This window comes from Prinia subflava, chromosome 12, assembly GCF_021018805.1.
Source record: "Prinia subflava isolate CZ2003 ecotype Zambia chromosome 12, Cam_Psub_1.2, whole genome shotgun sequence".
NCBI classification, from domain to species: domain Eukaryota; kingdom Metazoa; phylum Chordata; class Aves; order Passeriformes; family Cisticolidae; genus Prinia; species Prinia subflava.
The window spans coordinates 14,399,387-14,417,527 of NC_086258.1; the positions used below are offsets into that span (position 1 = coordinate 14,399,387).

At 38.4% G+C, this 18,141-nt stretch overlaps 1 protein-coding gene across 3 annotated transcripts in view; it reads right to left on the bottom strand.

The window, feature by feature from the left end:
• Nucleotides 1–18,141, bottom strand: part of HELZ (helicase with zinc finger) — an 85,033-nt gene that overhangs the window by 21,417 nt on the left and 45,475 nt on the right. For all 3 annotated transcript variants that reach the window (XM_063409069.1, XM_063409068.1, XM_063409066.1), the window contains 6 exons: nt 11,583–11,761; nt 9,886–10,004; nt 8,326–8,471; nt 5,766–5,913; nt 3,281–3,464; nt 2,098–2,326 (listed from right to left, as the gene is read on the bottom strand). In XM_063409069.1, the coding sequence (XP_063265139.1) occupies nt 2,098–2,326; nt 3,281–3,464; nt 5,766–5,913; nt 8,326–8,471; nt 9,886–10,004; nt 11,583–11,761 (1,005 nt within the window). The remainder of the gene's footprint in view (nt 1–2,097; nt 2,327–3,280; nt 3,465–5,765; nt 5,914–8,325; nt 8,472–9,885; nt 10,005–11,582; nt 11,762–18,141) is intronic.

Below are 18,141 nucleotides of genomic sequence, written 5' to 3' on the forward strand. Positions count from 1 at the left end.
TCACCCTTCAGTAATAAGGTCTGGCCTATCAGCAAACACTGTTCTTTCCCCAAAACCTGCAAAATGAGAGATTGCTGCACACTAATTGTACCAGCAGTGTCACATTTTGCTGAGTAGCTGACTTTGTGAGAAAGAACAAAAGTCTTTCTTGCAAGAATGCTGGGATGCTAGTCATGTTTGTAAGAATTCAAAATAGTTTTCCCTAAAAGCCTATTTCTGTTGTGACTTTATAGAGGAAAGGAATGCTCCTTTAAAATTCACGATGCAAGTTGGACCTTTTTCTGCATTTTCCTCTAAGACAAATAAATCTTGCAAGGGTTTAAATGAGAATTAAAACCCAGAATTAAATGCATCACTAGGATGCTTTAATGATGGAATTCCCTCTGATTAATCAATTCAGTCACCAAACCTACTGCCAAGTACCTCAAATCCACTGAGACCCATCCCCTTGTGCTGAGGCTGCCCCAAGCAGTGTCTCTACACGTGGAACACTTGTTCTGGGGTGTGAGAACACAAAATAAAACGCTGCTGTCTCTGTCTGAGTGTGCTCAGGAGTTTCGAGGGGTGTCTGCCAAAACAGCCCTGTCTAGTCCAGCTGGAGCACACAGGAATGTGAGGATTACTCTGGGCATACTTCACAAAGCTCTCTACGACTATCATCACAGTCTTGCCTCATTCTGACAGGTATTAGAATATTTATCAAATTCAAATACACTCTAAACTTTTTTGAGGTCTGCTTTTCCTAACGAAATGTCACTTCTTTCAGACTTCTCCACTCCTGTTGTACTAAAAAAGAATCATCTTCCCAGCAAGCCTCCCTGAGCCCCTCCAGCACTATTTTCAAAGAGTGAATGTTCAATTATTCAGTGAAACAAGACAATGGTGTATTAAAGGGAAAGCTTGAGATACATCTTAATAAAGTTTCAGTGCTCCTTGCTTCTTAATTATCTTTCAGTTTTGTAATTTGGAACAGCTCTATGTCTATAAACAGCTGCTGGTCTTCAAAATGCAAACTCAATCCTTAACTGCCAGCACTGTAATTTATTTACCACACTGACAGCCTCTGGTTTTATTTCATTAAGATTTTGCACACCCTATTTCAGATATTTTAAAGGGATTCTTTCTCATCAGCTTATTACCTAAACCAGCCCATGCCTAAAAAAACCCAACCAGGTAAAGGGAAAAAAGAACTAAACCCACAACAACAATTCCTCTGTCAGTGAGATGTTACAAGCAATTTAAAGCAGATCACTGCATTCATGTACAGACACTCCTGACGTGGCCCCAGCAGGGAGGTGGTGAAATTCAGGTTATATTTCATAAATACAGTAAACAAAGGTTTGAGTTCCATTTGGCTTTTTCAACTCTAATCTTTGAAAACAGATTAATCTAATCTCTTTTCAATACAGTAGAAGAAGCATTGCTCAGGAAAGTAGAACACAACACAGATATAACAACTAACATGTATTTTTAGCTTTATTTTAATAATGTAGTCAGTGCACTGTTTCCTCTCTTCGAGAATAAGCTGCAGGGTTTATCTCTGATCATCTCAAAATTTCAGCTCTCCCATCGAAAAAAACCCTTTGAAGAACAAGAACTTGGAACCTTTAACGGAAGTGTTTACATATCTCAGCATTTTTCTCATTTCTTCATTTAGGTCTATAAAATGTAAATTCACTCAAATCTTAACAAGTTTTTTCCTAGTGCCATGAAGACCTCTCAAACCATAAATAATGTTTTTCAAGTCTTCTACCATCCTACAACTGCCATAACATTCAAATTTAAAATACCACGTTACATCCCAATTTTGAACTCCAAATCACGTGTTACTTTTATTTGTATATAAAATTGTAGCAGGTATACAAAAACCCCTACTAGAAAGCAAAATGAAGCCTGTTCAGTTGTTACTGTGAAGTGAAAATCTGAGCAACTATAAACACATGAAAAGACAGGTTATCAATGGCCAGGTGTAGGTATCTCATATTTTTCCCTGTCATACATGATGACAACCATCATTTTTCCAAATCCACCAGACACAGATAAAGATATTTTCCAGCACCCTGAGCCCTGATTAACCAAGGAACAGAGAGAAAGTACCTGCATCTTCCAATGGAACACAGAGCAATAGGATCTCCCACCACAGCTACCAAGGATTGTGCTCTTGTAATGGCAGTGTTGAGAAGTTTGTAATTAGACAGAAAACCATAATCCAAGTCCTCTGTTGAATCCTCCAGTAACTGCTCTTTCCTTTTAATTGGAGTTTGCTTATGTTTGCACGTGTGCCGTGTTCGTACTGTGCTGAGGAACAAAACTCTGAACTGTTTTCCTAAAATGAAACAAAAAAATCTCTGAGATAATTGTTGCTATTTCTGCTCATACCACGGCCAGACCACTGCCCCTGCCAGCCAGATTTCACACCTAGATGTTCTGAACTCATAGCTACCCTTCACATGGAGAGCTTTATGCAAGAATAATAAGATTTAAAAATTTTAAAAGATGCACTATAAATAGCATATTCCATTACAAGAATATTTCCTCTTTAAAAAACTTTCTCACCTTGATATTAATCACTCCTGAACTTTCTGAAATGTTAATTATCTTTACAGCATTGCCTATCAGTCAATAACAAGTCTTGAATTTATTTATTCTGCCTTAAAAATAAATTCTGGACATTCTTGATTCATATTTTTAAATTTCTCAAATATATGGATATTCACTATGAAAAAACAGAGCAAACCACTCACTGTCACTCAGTTACTTTATCATCTGCCTTTGTTTATTCCTGACTAGAAGTGCAACCTAGCAACAGGCTATGCCTACACAAAATCCTTGTTATCAATGTGATTTCAGGAAGAAACACCTAAAGTTTTAGACTCCTTACAGTTTATTCCTCAGATGGAAAAGAAACCAGGAAAATATTTTGAGGCTAAAGCTGTTACATTTGTATTCAAAACTCTAAAACCTACCAGCTTGTTAAAAACATTAGAATTACGTTAAAAATCTATGGGTTTCCACAATTTCCACTCAACTTATTTTTGAAGTGAGCCTGAAGTTTATTTTGAGAAAAGATAAAGGTATCTTTTTGAGAAAAGATCAAGACATCTTTTTGAGAAAAGACAAATCTCACATCCACCAGTTTACAGCCAACGTTGGAGCGACACCTGTACCGCAGCTCTCCTTTAGCTGCCATGGCTTTAGGGTGATTTTAGCAAATTATAGGGAGATTTGCTGAGGTTATTATTGACACATTTTCCCTCGCTCAGGCAGCCCTGCTGCTCACCCTGCACGTTGAGCACCCTCTCCACGCTGACGTCGGACAGGCGCTTCTTGCGCAGCTCGGCGCGGATGCGGAACACCTGATCCGCGTACGGCGTCACCACCCCGATGCTGCCGTCGTCCAGCTTGCCCCAGGCCACGGGCCACTTCCTCCTCAGCTCCTCCACACGCTCCACCACCTCAAACACCTCGGGAGAAAAGCAGCGTGCTTAAAAGGTGTGGTGCTTTAAAGGTGTGGTGCTTTAAAGGTGTGGTGCTTTAAAGGTGTGCCCTGCCACGCATCACTCTGATATGGAGAGGGAATTTGAGCTTTGAAACCATTACATGACACAGTGCAATGATACAACTGCATCCTGCAGGGATACTCTGCATTAAAACAATGTATTCACTATAAATCATCCTTTCTTATCCTGAACTAAGTTTTCTGACAGAAGCCGCGGTTAAAATTACAAATTTCAAAATTACGTTAATAATCTTTATTTTCATTCTCAGGTTCTTATAAAAATGTCAAGTGCATTAGGACCTTTCTTGCCATGCTTCAACTTGTTTCTGTAGGTAAATGCACTGCCTAAATAGATATAATTTAATTTTTATTCTGGATTTGATATATGTCATCTCAGAGTCTGATAACTCTAGACACAGAGTCTGTATTCCAGAGCACAATCATCTCCCATCCCAAAGGATACCATTGGGAATTTCAGATTATTCATCACCTGCTAGTTCCTCTCTGTGAAATACCATCAAATGTGCTACCTAATGTGTAATAAAACCTGAAAACCTCCCCTGTGAGGAGACACCTCCAAGTAACCTCTTGCCAGAGCAGCTCCTTCCACCACACCAGAGGTACTGCCCTGCACAAGGCACTTCTGAGTAACTTTATAAAAGGTTTGTGATTCCTTTTTTTTAAATTTACATTCAATAAATATTTCTCCAGCTATTTAAAGTATGGTAATTCATGACGCTCTCTTCCTACAGCATCACAAATGCAAGCTCTTAAAGAAAAAAAAAATCAGTTAATCCTTAAAAAGTCACAAATACTTTATTTTTGGCAATTTCAGAGGACAATGAAAATATGAGACTCTTTTTAAGCACGTCCTGAATGTTTTTGTGACATCAATTCTTGCATTTAAAAGCGAGCTCTACTGACAAAGGATATTAGAATAAACTTTGATATCTATAAAAACCATAGCACGAAAATAATGATCTTTTGTAGGTATTTGGCAAGATCCTCTGAAAGCATATAGCTTCTGGGTATGTATTCAGAATTAATACCACATAGGGAATTTTTTAAATGAAGACCAACAAGGGGAAGTTTATCTCCCAGAATAATTCTTATTATAGGCATCAGTGAACCACAAGATGCCCCAGTGCAAACATCCATTAAGGGTCAAACAGAAAAAATCTCCCTCATCATCTAATTTCAGTTTTTCCTGCTGGTGTTTAAGGAGCCGTTGTCCTTCATTTCTGCCCGTGGCCATTAATGACTCACAGTTTTCAGACAGTTACTTGGCCACTGAAGATATTTTTAGGTCTTTTACAACTTTTTTTAAATGGCAAAGCAATCCAAGTAGATTAATGAAAGCAGTCAGGTTGTCCAGAAGTCATTGGAGCTTCTTATTTAAGGAGATATTTTAATGCAGCAAAGAATGTTGAACAAGTGCAGCACAACAACAACAAACAGGTCTCAAATTGTGCAGCTGATCAACCCCACCATGATCAGCAAGGGGAAACAGGCAGCTCTGCAGTGCTTCAGGACAAGCACTAACCAGAAATTCCTCCGAAGCTTAGGAAAATTACTGCTCTTTCTTTGATTTTCTCTCCCTTCCCTAAGTGGAGGTGACTGGAAAAAGGCATCTTCCACTATGAAAAGCGTTATCAAGTCAGAAGGTGGGAGGTGGGTGCTGCTGCATGTGTTTGTTTTTGTGGGCTTGGGTTGTTTGGTTCTTTTAAACACAAGGGAAGGAATGAGAATGGAAGTAATTTTTGAAGAATACCAATAAATCTATGTGAAACAAACACATGGAGAAGAAGTTCTCACCTAAAAGAATCTCATCTGCACATTATCAGTTAGACACTGATCCTAAACATATGAAAGGAAATGTGAAATGTTACTCCAGAGGACTCTTAGCTGAGTGGGAACATTTCTACAACAGTCAAAGAAATCTAAGTTTTACTTCAAATTGCAGTTACTCTCAGTTGCTAAGATACATCTATCAGAATGTCACATAAATTATCAGGAAAGACATCCTGAAGAATGAGCCTGGGAGAATGAGATGCGGCTTATAATTTGCAAAGAAAAAAAGAAGGTAAATTAGTGGAAATGTTTACTACAATTGCAATTTTCATTACATCATGTTTAGCAAATTCCATGTTCCCCTCTCCTGGTAGAGGACAATTTTTGTCTTCCACCCACATTGAGCAAAACCCAGTAAATTTGGGCGAGTAGAGCTTTAAGAAAACAATCAACAGTAAAAGCAAAGAAAAATTACCTCTGCATTATTGTAAAAAGCTGTACTGTTTTTTTCTTGCACATCTTCCCCACGTGCTGTGAAGAAAGTCAAAGGGTAGAAATCTTTGTGTGCTGGCTGCTTTCCACTTGCCATCAATTTGCCTTCATAGAAAAGTTCAGATGTGTAACTGCAACGAGGCAAAACAGGGTAAAATGTGGAGTCTACACATGAGCTCACTGATAAAATATGCAAATCTCCCTGATGAAATATGCAACCACAAAATACTTCATAAGGAAAACAGAACCACTGATTACTATTCAGCATCTTCAAATGATTTCTCTGAACTGATATTTCCCTACTACAGACACAGCAGCAGGCACTAAAAATATGCTTCTCCAACACTTTTTCTACAAAGGCTGTTTTTCCTTCTCATCTAAAGCTTGACAAAGTTATGAACATTCTCACTGATGTTTCACTCAGAAGTTCTGATGGCTGGAAACTGGGCAAAAAGAACACTTGCTGTCTGGCACTGGTTATTCCCCAGGCTGGACAAGGAGCTTGCTCGTGTCAGTTAAGAATTATTGAACTTGGAAGATAAATTTACTACAGATTTCACGTGCACTGAGCACGATGCAGGCCAAGCGTTCAGCTGTCAACCAAGCTTTTCTTCTGTGATTTCTACTCTAGGCTGATCTGTGTTGCTAGAGACCAGAAACACGAGCAGAATAGAGTTCCTCTGCTGGCAGCAGCCATTCCAGCAGCTGGCTGGCTGGAAAAAGAAATGAGGCAAGAACTACTTCGTGGTGAAAAGTAGGAGGGGAAAAGGCAAACTGAATGGAAAGAGACAAAAAGGCAGCGAGGGGAGGCTGCAGTGTTGTAAATGCTGTGTGCTATTGCACACTGGAGCTAAATTAATGCTCTGGCTCGCAGTAATTAGTGCATTTTGGTATCATCTCACTTTCAATGCTCAGCCTCCAACCTTAATGTTCTTTGGCTGTCACTCAGAGGCTGTACCCGAGTACAGCCTGACATGAAGACAACCAAAGCAGGAGACTCTGCAGCTGGTGGATCCATCGAGATCTTCCACAATTCCAGCTATGGCAGCTTCAGATGGAAACAGGGGCTCATGGAAAGCCACAGAAACCTGTCTGCTCCCAAATCACCACCAAAGCTCTGCAGCCCAGCCCTGAGCTGAGCTGGCTTACCCTGGGACAGCCCTGAAGAACACCGGGCTCCTCTCTGGGTTGGGTTGCAGCAGCCAGGGGGGCAAAACTAAACATCTCTTCTACAAATTAACTTTCAGTAATGAGGTCTCATTAAACAACAAAACTTTTCTGGGCTGTTTTTTCCAATTACGGCTCCAAATTCAGGCTGGACTAATGGCTTGTTCTTTCCTCAGTTTCTCATGGTGTCTCTGCTTCAGTGAGGTAGAGATGATTAATGAGCCCTTCATCTTCCTCCACTTCTGTCCTAAGTGTCATGGTGCCATTAGTCAGGGGAAATTCCACATTATAAAAAAAAAAGGAGACTTGAGACACCTCCTAATGGGACCACCATGAGAGTGTTCAGCTGGTTTCACCTCACACAGCATTCCCAGTGGAACTGGGCACACTGGACTTTCAGCAGAGCCAACCAGCCCCAGTGGTGTCTCTGGGTTCAACACAGTGGATCTTTCTTGGAACTCCCTGTCTGAACTCCAGCTGCTGAAGTGAATTTTCATGATCTTTCTGAGGCAAACGACATGGAAGTGATCTCTAAAGAACAGCTAAAATGATCCTTTCCTTTACAGGTGTTCTCTCATTTCAAACTCAGAAACTCAAAAAACGGAGAAGAAATTTAGCAGCACTCAGACTATAATTATAAAGTCCATAAAGTAAAGACAGATCAAGCTATGCAAAAAAATATTTTACATTCTCACTTTTGATTCCCCAGAGCACTTAAATATTTCTGCTTTTGCTTTGAACACAGTGATAACCTAATTAGTATGACTGGATACCAACATAATATTCCTCAGTACATATTTGAGCCAGGATTTAAACTTTAGCATTTTTCCCCATGATTGCACTTATTCTTTCCAGCACAGCTCATGGATGAGCTCATTACACTGGCAGCCATTAGTTTATCATAGCATAAAAATGCAAACCCACTGATTAATGTGTCTTGAAAGAAGTAATAAAAGATGTCAACAGTAAAGAAGCACGCTCAAAATTTGACCTATTTTTTTCCATTCACAGTTGCCTATCCATATGTTCCTTACATTGCCCACAGCTTACCATTCCAAGATAATCCATCCCAGTAAATCTAAAATTCTGAGATGGTTCAAAGAAGCACAGAGGCTGTATAATAGACTGCTGGGTGGTTAAAAAGGGCAAAGTGGCTCTTCTTTGGTTTAGTGTGCAAGCAAAGCATCCCCACCTGAACGAGGGGTCTGTCCCACAACCCTGGAAGCTACTCTGGACCAAATTACAACACAAAATTACTAATTAACTTCAAAACAAGTAAGATATCACGCCAGAAACACTTCAGCTGTGCTTGGCTCTTTTATTCACTGGCAGCAGTGGGAAGGAGCACATGATACAGTGAAAAAGTTCACACCTACTTGATGATTGCTTCATGGGAGCGATAGTTCTCACACAGCAGGATGCGGCACGGGAATTCCGCGGGGTAGTGCTCGTACAGCCGGTCGAGCAGCGAAACGTGAAGGTTCCTCTCCCTGGCAAATTCACTGTAGACAAAAGGACTGAGCTGTAATAGACACACACACACAAAGAAAATGTAACTAAACGGGTGGACTCGGAATTTCACGCTCCCAGCATATGTATTTGCATCAGACTGAAAATGAAATCTCCCTTTTTGCTGGACATTCATCACTGACCGTGGCTATTCCACAGAAATGCTCCTTCCTACCAGAAAAGTAACAAAAGACCAGCATGGTCTTAAAGGAACAACAAAATACTCAGTAACTATGCAAAGAGCCCTCCCATCTGAATTTAACACTCCAAACTCTGTTTAGAATGACTTTGCACTGTTATTCTCAAAACCACTTTTACAATTCACTTATTATCACAAATAGTTCAAATCAGAAAATAAAACAAAATTAATACCATTTAAAAAGTTAAATAGAAATGTTGTTGAAAAAACAAAATCCCAGTGACCTATTTACTGTTACATTAAACTCCTACTGGGCTTGTTTAACAATAAAACCACCTACTACTACAGCAGGAAAAATACAACCAAAGATGATGAAAATGAGATTTTTAAAATACAATTTCCAAGTGTAGAAATAAAACCAATCTATTTTATCATTCTGAATTCATATGATTCAGATTCTGAGTTTCACTTCAGCTAAATATTAGTTTTAGAAATTTAAATACTGCACACCTGATAGAGGAAATTCCCTAAGACCCTGAGCTACAGAGCAGCCTGAGACACACAGGCCCAGGGAGGACTTCATCCACCCAGCTGGGCTGATGAGATCAAGCCTGAAGTAAAAATTCCAAGCTCTTGAAAAGCATTTTGAGAGCAGTATTTAAAAAGCACTACCCCATTCCTTGGCATTACTATTATCACTGAAATTATCCAGTAGTATTAAATCATAGGTGGCAACACCATTCCGAGTTTGCTTCTGAACCAAAGCAAATATCCACTCTACTGCTACTGTGAGATGCAAAGAAAATTAAAGGCAGATCTATAAAAACAAATAAATCTGGTCTAAATCAATAAAGCAAGTAAAGCTGACTCTTCCAAGCATACTTTCCATGCCTACAGGCTGCAAAATGACAGGCATAATCAGTATTTTAAACTCTCCAAACCAGGCAGCTCTCAGGCACTTTACAGAAACATAAAAGCACTGGCGAGTTTCACTTTCCCAGTTCTCACTGGTTCAAATCTTCACCAGTTTAGATGCTTCTAATAAGAATTTAAAGTTCACTCAATCCTAATTCTCCATATTCTTGAATTCTTGTAAAAATCAACAGGGAGTGTCAGTCATAAGCTCCTGACTGTAATAAATATCCTCATATCTTACTCAAATAACATCCCTGGAATTCTCCTTGGCTTCCCCATCTATTATATGGTTTGGTGCAGAGAAATAACTTGAATAGATAAATACAAATATTATATGTATGCACTTCATACTCAAAAATTACATTGCTCTTACCTGCATATGGTCTCCAGCCAAGACAATTCTTGTGTTTTTATTAGCTAATGCCAGAGGCATAATCGTTTCACACTCCATAGCTTGAGCAGCTTCATCTAACAGAATGTGTGTAAAAAACCCTGTAAAACAGAGAAATCAGCAAATAAATGGAACTTGAAATACGATAAAATGAACATTGAGAACAAAACAAGAACTGGAACTTAACATTCTGTATTCTGATAATAACCAAAACTAGAATTAAAAGAAGTATGGCTTACACAGATGAATTTCTAGCAATTACTGGAAACCACACAATTTTCAAACCCATTAAATGACCAACAGTGGTCACCAGTGACATTAGCAGGAGCCCCCAGGTCTGCCTCTTTCTTGTGATACACATGATATTAAATGATTAAATTAAATGATATTAAATTAAATGATATGTGTTTTATCTGAGCCTTCCTTACACCAAGAGGAATTATCTCTTGGCAGACCATCCCTCAAGAGGTTCCTCAAATCTGAGAGTCATTTCACAACCATGAGACTTGAAGAGCTTTGGACAGTGACAATGACAAGGAATTCCTCATGTACTTGAGTCCTAGTAACTATCTCACATACCAAATTTCCCATTAAAATTGCACACATACCTGAGCACTTTGCTGGTTATGGGCTTAAAGGAATGTTGGGGGGGAAAAAAGGAACAGAAGTTGAAGGAAAATTTAAATTCAATCTTATGATAATACTGGACCAAAGGTTTGGTGGGAATCTATGCACTGGAGAACATGCACTGGAAAAGAAACTTGGCCACTGTAGATTTATATTTTATTAAATCTAAACTCAGGATAGGCATAGAAGTGGTTTTATACATGATGTCTGTGATATATTAAGGTTTAAAACAAAGCATTAGAGGACCATCCAATTCAGATTACATACATAAAAATGCAGCAATTTTCTTTGGAAAAATATGAATTTCATACAGCTGCACACACATTGCAATGGCATGACTGTACACAGTCCACTGCCAAAAGAGCAGCTATTTCTATCTACAGACCCAAAAATATTTACCATTAATTCCATTTTAGTTTTCTCTGTTGCAAAAAATGCTTAAATGTAGCTATTAAAAAAAACCTGCCCCTAACAACTTATGTAAAGAAATTCCATGTTCTCCAAAAAGCAGATGGATTCAATTTGGAGATCAGGAAAATAATAAACCCTAAGCAGCCTCTGCCCCAAAAAATCAGTCTAATATATTTCAGTTTAGAAAACAACCCTAACTGTATCATGTTAACAAAGACAGGGCTTGTATGTGTGGGAGTTGTTTTAAAGCTAAACAATTCACAAAACAAGGGAAGAAAGCTCTCTGTTATTTATGCTTACATGCTCCACTGAGTAATGACCTTAATGAGCATAATATTCAAAGTCAGAATCTCAAACAGAATTTTCCCTCTTGGATCTCAGAAACACCAGATCATACATAGTACTGCTTCTTTATTTAATTTTTTTTTAAGAAGGAAAAGAAAAGAACAAGGAAAAGGTTAATTAGAATGCCAGCAGCTTTGTAATAAATATTTATTCATAAAAAAAACAAAAGAGCATTTTAAGATTATCATTGTTTACTTTATTTTTTAACAGTTCCAAGAATTGGGTAAGGGACCACTGGCAAGAGGAGGATATTTCCAAAGGAAATATCTAGACTTTTTGTCTAGAAATTATCTTACCTGGTTCAAGATCCAGCTGACATAGATACTGTGATGTATTTAAAGTAACAACTACTACTCGTTGCTTAAGAATGTCTTCTTTCTGTGGCATCTGAAAGGTGGAATGTGTGCTTGAAATCAAACAGTACTGATGCACAACTGGGTGAACTGTCTTTACCCAGCGATTTCGGAAATATACCCTAGGAAAGAAAAAGGGGCTTATTTTCCAGGAGCTTTGAACACAGCAACAGCCTAATATTTCCAATATTTCAAATACTAATGTTCTGTTTTCTGGTAAATAAAGAGCATCTTCAAAAAGCAAAATGCCACAATTATGCAGAATTACATGCTAAAATGTCTTGGATTCACCTTCTGTTACTGCAGTGCAGTTTTACACACATGAACAATTAGGTTTTAATTCACATACAGAAATCTGTAAATTCTTCAAAAACTTATGTCCTGTGATCCTTATATCCATGTCTATTTAGTTTTAAACTTAAATTTGAAGTATTTCCTGACCTCAAATGCAGCTACAGCCCAGAGTATGGAACTGACAGTGGTCAGCCACTGCAGCTGATATATGAAATATATTCAAGTCCTGCTGCTCCTTTCACCCACCCCATGTGTGTCTGAATTCTACAACCCAGCCTTGAGGTGGATTCTTCTCTTTATCATACAGGGCAAAAATTGTGATATTCTGGATAAAAGAATGAGAAAACACTGCCAGAGCTTTGGCTGGAGTCTAAAATACAAGGACACTGCCTGGTGTCAGACACCCTTCCCTGACACATCAGGCCATTTTCACCAAGGGATCAGTGATGGGTTTTTCTCAGGAAGGGATGACCTGTTACACCCACTTTGGATACAAAAACACAAAGGCTGTGTCCCAGAACAGAGCACAACTCCACAGGGTGAACACATCCAGCAAGGAGCTGGGTAAAGGTCCCTTGTGACACCTCCACCAGGTGTTCCTCACCACTGTCATCTCTATCAAGAACTATAAATTGAAGTAGAACCTTTAAACTACAAGAAATTATTGTACAGAAATTAAGGTTTGGAATTCAAGTTATAAATTTTAATTTCCAAAGGAAATTGGGATGCAATTAATTAAATTCAGTTCTAAATATGGGATTTAATGCTGTTTGGTTTATCTATTCATTATTTTATTTCTCCTGCACCCACAGCTCAAATCCCAAATCATGAATAAAGTGCTTGGAAAAGTGTAATTATGCATCTAATTGCAGAGCATGATTGCACTGGCTGGACTCTGGATATCACACGTCCACCCACGTCTGAAAATTACAGCTGAGCTCCATCTCATGTGAGAGAAACCAGTACTAGGATTAGAATAAATCTGGTTAGAGAAGACACAATGTCCATTTTGGACAAAACTAAATGCAAAGGCACTTCAGTACCTGAATGAGTTTTTATTTGACAACACAACCAAGGCAAATGCACACTTGGAGCCCAAAGGTAACTCCAGGTAAAACTGGGTTCAGTGCAAGAACAACCCCCACACTCCTGAGTCATTCTCAGAACAAGAGGCTTCTGATGTTACCCCCAGATATTTATTTCTTCTCAGCTATCAAATGGATGAGCTTTATTTGATAAACTGTTATTACACCAAGTTATGGCCTAACACCTACAACAAGGGAGTGAGATAACCCCTGCTCCACTTACCCCGGATTTTTTATCCTCAGCTTTTGTGTGCTTCACCTTCCCAACCTCAGCTGAGGTAATACTTACCCACCACCTCACAGCAGTACTGTGAGCATTACTGAGTTTATTGGGAGTTTATGTTTGTAAAGCACTTTGAGATTCTTGGATGAAAGGTGCTATTGAAATGCAAAATATTATGGTTATTAGACATTATTATACCATGCACTGTCTTTTATTACAAAAATTCAACTGTGGGTGACTCACAGATTGGCTGACAGCATTTCAAACTGCATTGCTGCTTACCCATTAATTTCTTTTATTTTGATGTGAGATCAAATAGGTATCCCAGAGCTATTATTCACCACTGGCATAAAAACACCTGACAGATGTGACTACTTCGAAAATGTCGTGAGAGAAGTTAAGCCTCACTGAACAAGGACTTTCTTTCTCAGGTGCATCTTGGGCTAAGAAAATCATCCATAATTTCATTATTAGGTGTTTATTCCTCAAAGTTGCAAGAACCAGTTACAAAAATGGCGTTTACCAGCTTAACACAACTCATAACATTTCACCCTGCAACACACCCTTAACTTCTGATTTAACAAAAGACTCAGCTTCTAAAATGTTTAGTCTTAAACCTGCATGAGCAGAGTGCCTTAACTCCAGCAGAGTCAGGTAGTTACTGATCAAAACTCTAATTAGTGCCCACAACATATTTTATTATTATTTGGGTACAAAGTGGGCAAAAGCTGCAGCCACAGAACCCAAACCCAGCCACAGCTTACAAGAGAGGTTTTTTTCCCCATCACAAGCCTCATATCAAGGAATTAATTCTGGAGAAATGAAAACCTTGCAGGGTAAGGTTTACCCAAACCACAGGCAGAGAAATTACTGGCACATACGTGGAGCGTTGCCTCAAAATGGAAATCCCAGAGGATCACAGATTAGGGACTCAATCTTCTGCAAACTAAGGCACTGAATATATCCAGTGTATTTAATGCCTGGGTAACATGCAAGGAACCTGCATTTCCTGTGGAAATTCAGCTCACCTTTATTTTTAAATGTGGCATTTGGATACTTGAAACAGAAGCCTGAATTTCTGTGCATCTCCAGCCAATGAGCCAAAGGATGCACCAAGCTGTCATCTGACCTGCCTGTGCTTCCATCACCTTCCCTGCCACAACATCAAAAAAGACATTTTCCCCAACTATTTCCACTAAATGTCAGTCAAACCAAGTAGTTCCAGGCTGGGATTGCTTCTAGCCACTTAAAATACACTTCTAAAATGTAATAAAGGGGGAGTTTGGAGTCAGAACTTTTGAGGGAAGCTAAAAAGTTTCATTTGCACTCCTGTCCTACAACAGTGACTTCTTCTGGTGACTCCTCACAAGAGACTGAGTGAGGACTAAAATTCAGTTCTCCAAAACTTCTTTTCCCTGCTCAGAACGTGACTGCTCTCAGTTCAGAAAAGAAAGGTCAGGACTCTCCCCTTCAGGCTGTGCTCCAGGAAATCCTCCTTGGACACATCCCACCTCCCTCAGCTTGTGTGCTGTTACTTCTCACCTGAAATCCCTCAAGTAAAAAGAGGGAAAGGAATCCAGCAGGCTAAAAGACCATTAAAAAAAATAAATCTAACTAGCCCCAAGAAGCCTAAAGAAAACTTTAAAAGCACCTGATTTCCCTCTTCCATTTCTTTAGATCCATCTCCAAAGAGAAGCTCATTCTCACAAACAACTAAGTTCCTTGGGATGCAGAAAACCTGTGAAAAACTTGTCCTACAACTTGAAAGTTCTTTTTTTAATCCCTTTTTCCTTTAAGGATGGATAAGATGGAAGCCATAGTTTCAAGAAAAAAGTAATTGGCAGAAGAGTCATTTGTTTTCCAAAGTAATGTTTGATAAGATGAATTAATTCCATTTTCAGTACAAGAACTTCTTTGGTAAAAGGGGAAATATTCTTTTAAAACCTGCTGGGGGTTTTTGCTCTGGGTTGCTGTTTGCTTTCCTTTTTAATTCAACTCTGGCTCCTATGGATTGTTTTTTATAACCTGGATAATTCTTAGCTAGCAGCTACATACTAAAGCTACCTGGTTCCAGGATATGTGCAGGACTTACACATGGATGTTATGATCAAAGTAGTAAAATTGAACTGAAGGGGTTTGAGTGAGATATTTTTAACAGAATCAAGTTCTTTTTTGACACTGCAGAACTGAAGATATTAGTTTGATTTATTCCTAAGGAAGAACATGCTCAGGAATAAATAAAAATAATATACAGATAAAGGCTGTATCAACCCTTTTCCTTTTCCCCTAGTATTCCATATAAAACCAGTGTATAGAAACAACTAAATCTGAAATATGCAAGTAAAACAATACTAAATTAATATTAAAATAATACCTCAGCCACTGCCCAGCAACATAGAGAGGAACTGCTGCTCTCTGCTTCCTGGAGCTTTTAGGAGAGGGTGATAATCTGAATTCTGCTACAGTGCTCCCCTACCTCAGCACCCACCTCCAGAAGGTTCTAGCAGCTGATGGAGACAGGCACATCCAGAAGAACATATAAATTAGGAGCCAATTACTCCCTCTTACAGCTCTGACTCACCATCTAAAGGTGCCTGGCTGCTCTTGCACACTAAAAATCAGGTGTCTCACCACCAAACACTTAACCGAGGCTCTCTCCTCCCTGCTGCAGCTTGGGTTTGGCTTTCATTCCTTCAGAAACATCTCTGCGTTCATTTAAATAAGTGTATGAAATTGTTTCAGTGTCAAGTTTCCCCAGTAAAAGGCAGGTTTGGAGTGTGCCCCTAATACAGTTGACTCATCTAATCAAACCCAGGGGCACAGGTTTTTTCTGGGTAATAATTTGTTTATGGGCATCAGGACGATGAGAATTTGGCCTTCAGGCTTCACTGGTATTTCATTTAGGTGCAGAAGTTAGATTTAACATAAATTCTCGCTGTTCACTCTGACTCTATATTTTCCAAAGGGCACAGGAAGTTATTTTATTAAGAGAAAATACAAATTTATAACATGATATTTAAACAAAAAGCTCCACAAACTACTTTTCAAACTTTTATGTCACATCACTGACAGGATAATTTATTTAATGTACATCTTCCCCACAGAAATATCTACATGGTTTTCAGTACAAAATGTTAAATAATTTAGCTTTCCTTCTTTAAAAACAACATAAATATTAGAAAATGTTATGTTGCTCACCACTAAGCCAACTCATCACTTGTAGAGTAAATAAGGGATAAAATCTACAGCAAAGTGTTCAGTTATTTAGAAACACAATGAACTCTGCAAGCAGCACATCTACCTTGAATAATTAACTGCTTCTGCTCCACTTGATGTGTCCTTTAAAACACTGCAAGAGGCTCAGATCTCCCTCTTTAATCTAACAGTAGAGATTTTAATTTGAAAATATTCCTTTAAAACAGTCAATAAGGGAGGTACATCCATAAATAATTTTGAACTAGGAGTCTCACACAACTCCAGTTTGGATTCAGAAAAATTGACCTTTAACTCCTGTCAGTGCAGGTTAATGCACTTTGTGCTCAAACAACAATTATCTGTCAGATTTTTTATTTGAACCATACATACTTGTGGATCCATTAACATAAATACACAACTCCAGGGGTGCCTCCATTTTCTTAAACTTCAATTTTTTATAGAGGTGTCCTGACTATTTGAACAGCATCAGACAATCTGCACTTCCTGAAGGCTTCATAAAAAATACTACAACAATTAAACTTAAATTCAAACATTCAGTGATTTTTAAATTACGTGCTGTGATTCTCTTGGCAAATATGCACATTAATTTTAACCATAAGAAAACCAGCACTTTTTATGTTTTTTATATTTCTGAGACTGGACTACACAGTTGAAAACAAGGCAGCAAAAACCTGGCATTAATAAAACTGTATTTAACTCCTTGCATTGTTAAATCACATTTCAATATTCCCAGAAAGGGTTGATTACACACATTTTTTCCCTTCAGAAAATTAAGACTCCATAACGTTTTTCATCCCAAAGTGCTTTACAAATCACCTTAAGACAATCTGTGTTAAAGATCAAAGATATCTTTTAAAAAATAACACTGCCTTCTTTCCCCTGGCCAGACCCTCAGTGTCTGTAAAATGTCACAGGGCAGCCAAAGCCAACAGAGCTAAGAGAATTTCCACCTGTTGGAAATGCAGCCCTTTCACATAACTTCACTGACATTCCATAAAATATAAGTCCAGGATGGCTTTTAATAGCTAGCAAGTAAACACAGAGACATTTCCTTAGTAATATTATAAATTCAGCCACTAGCATTCAGAAAATGATGCCCATAATTTAAAGTGTGTGTGTATATATATATATATATATATATACACACCAAGTTAGCAGTATAAAGTATACATTGTGATTACTGGGCAGAATGTTCCCAGGAGCAGATTTGTGCCCATAAATAAATCCTCTTTAACTATTTCCATGCAAGTTTACCCTCCTTGCTCTTAAAATTCTGCTTCTTTTTTCTTTCCTAAACCAATTTCCCCCAAACACCAATGGTTAGAACATTTCAACACACAATCACTTCACTCTGATTTATCAGAAGAGGCCAAACTACTTTCACACAATTCTCTAAGTAAGTAGCTCCTAGGACACCAAATTTTTCTCCAAAAAGCCAGGTGGGGAGCCCCAGTTTCCAAATCAGCCTTGCAATTGTGAGTCAAAATTTTCAGAAATTAAAACACAATTGAAGTCCATTTTATTTGATCATAGTAGTTTTTAGAGGAGCATATCAAAAGCTTGCTCATTAGGAAAGACACATTTATCAACAGAATAATAAAAGCTTAAAAAAGGATGTCTTTATTTTTAGTTAACAAATGACCGAAAATTATGTTCCAATATTTCACATTCCTTTTAGGCTGTT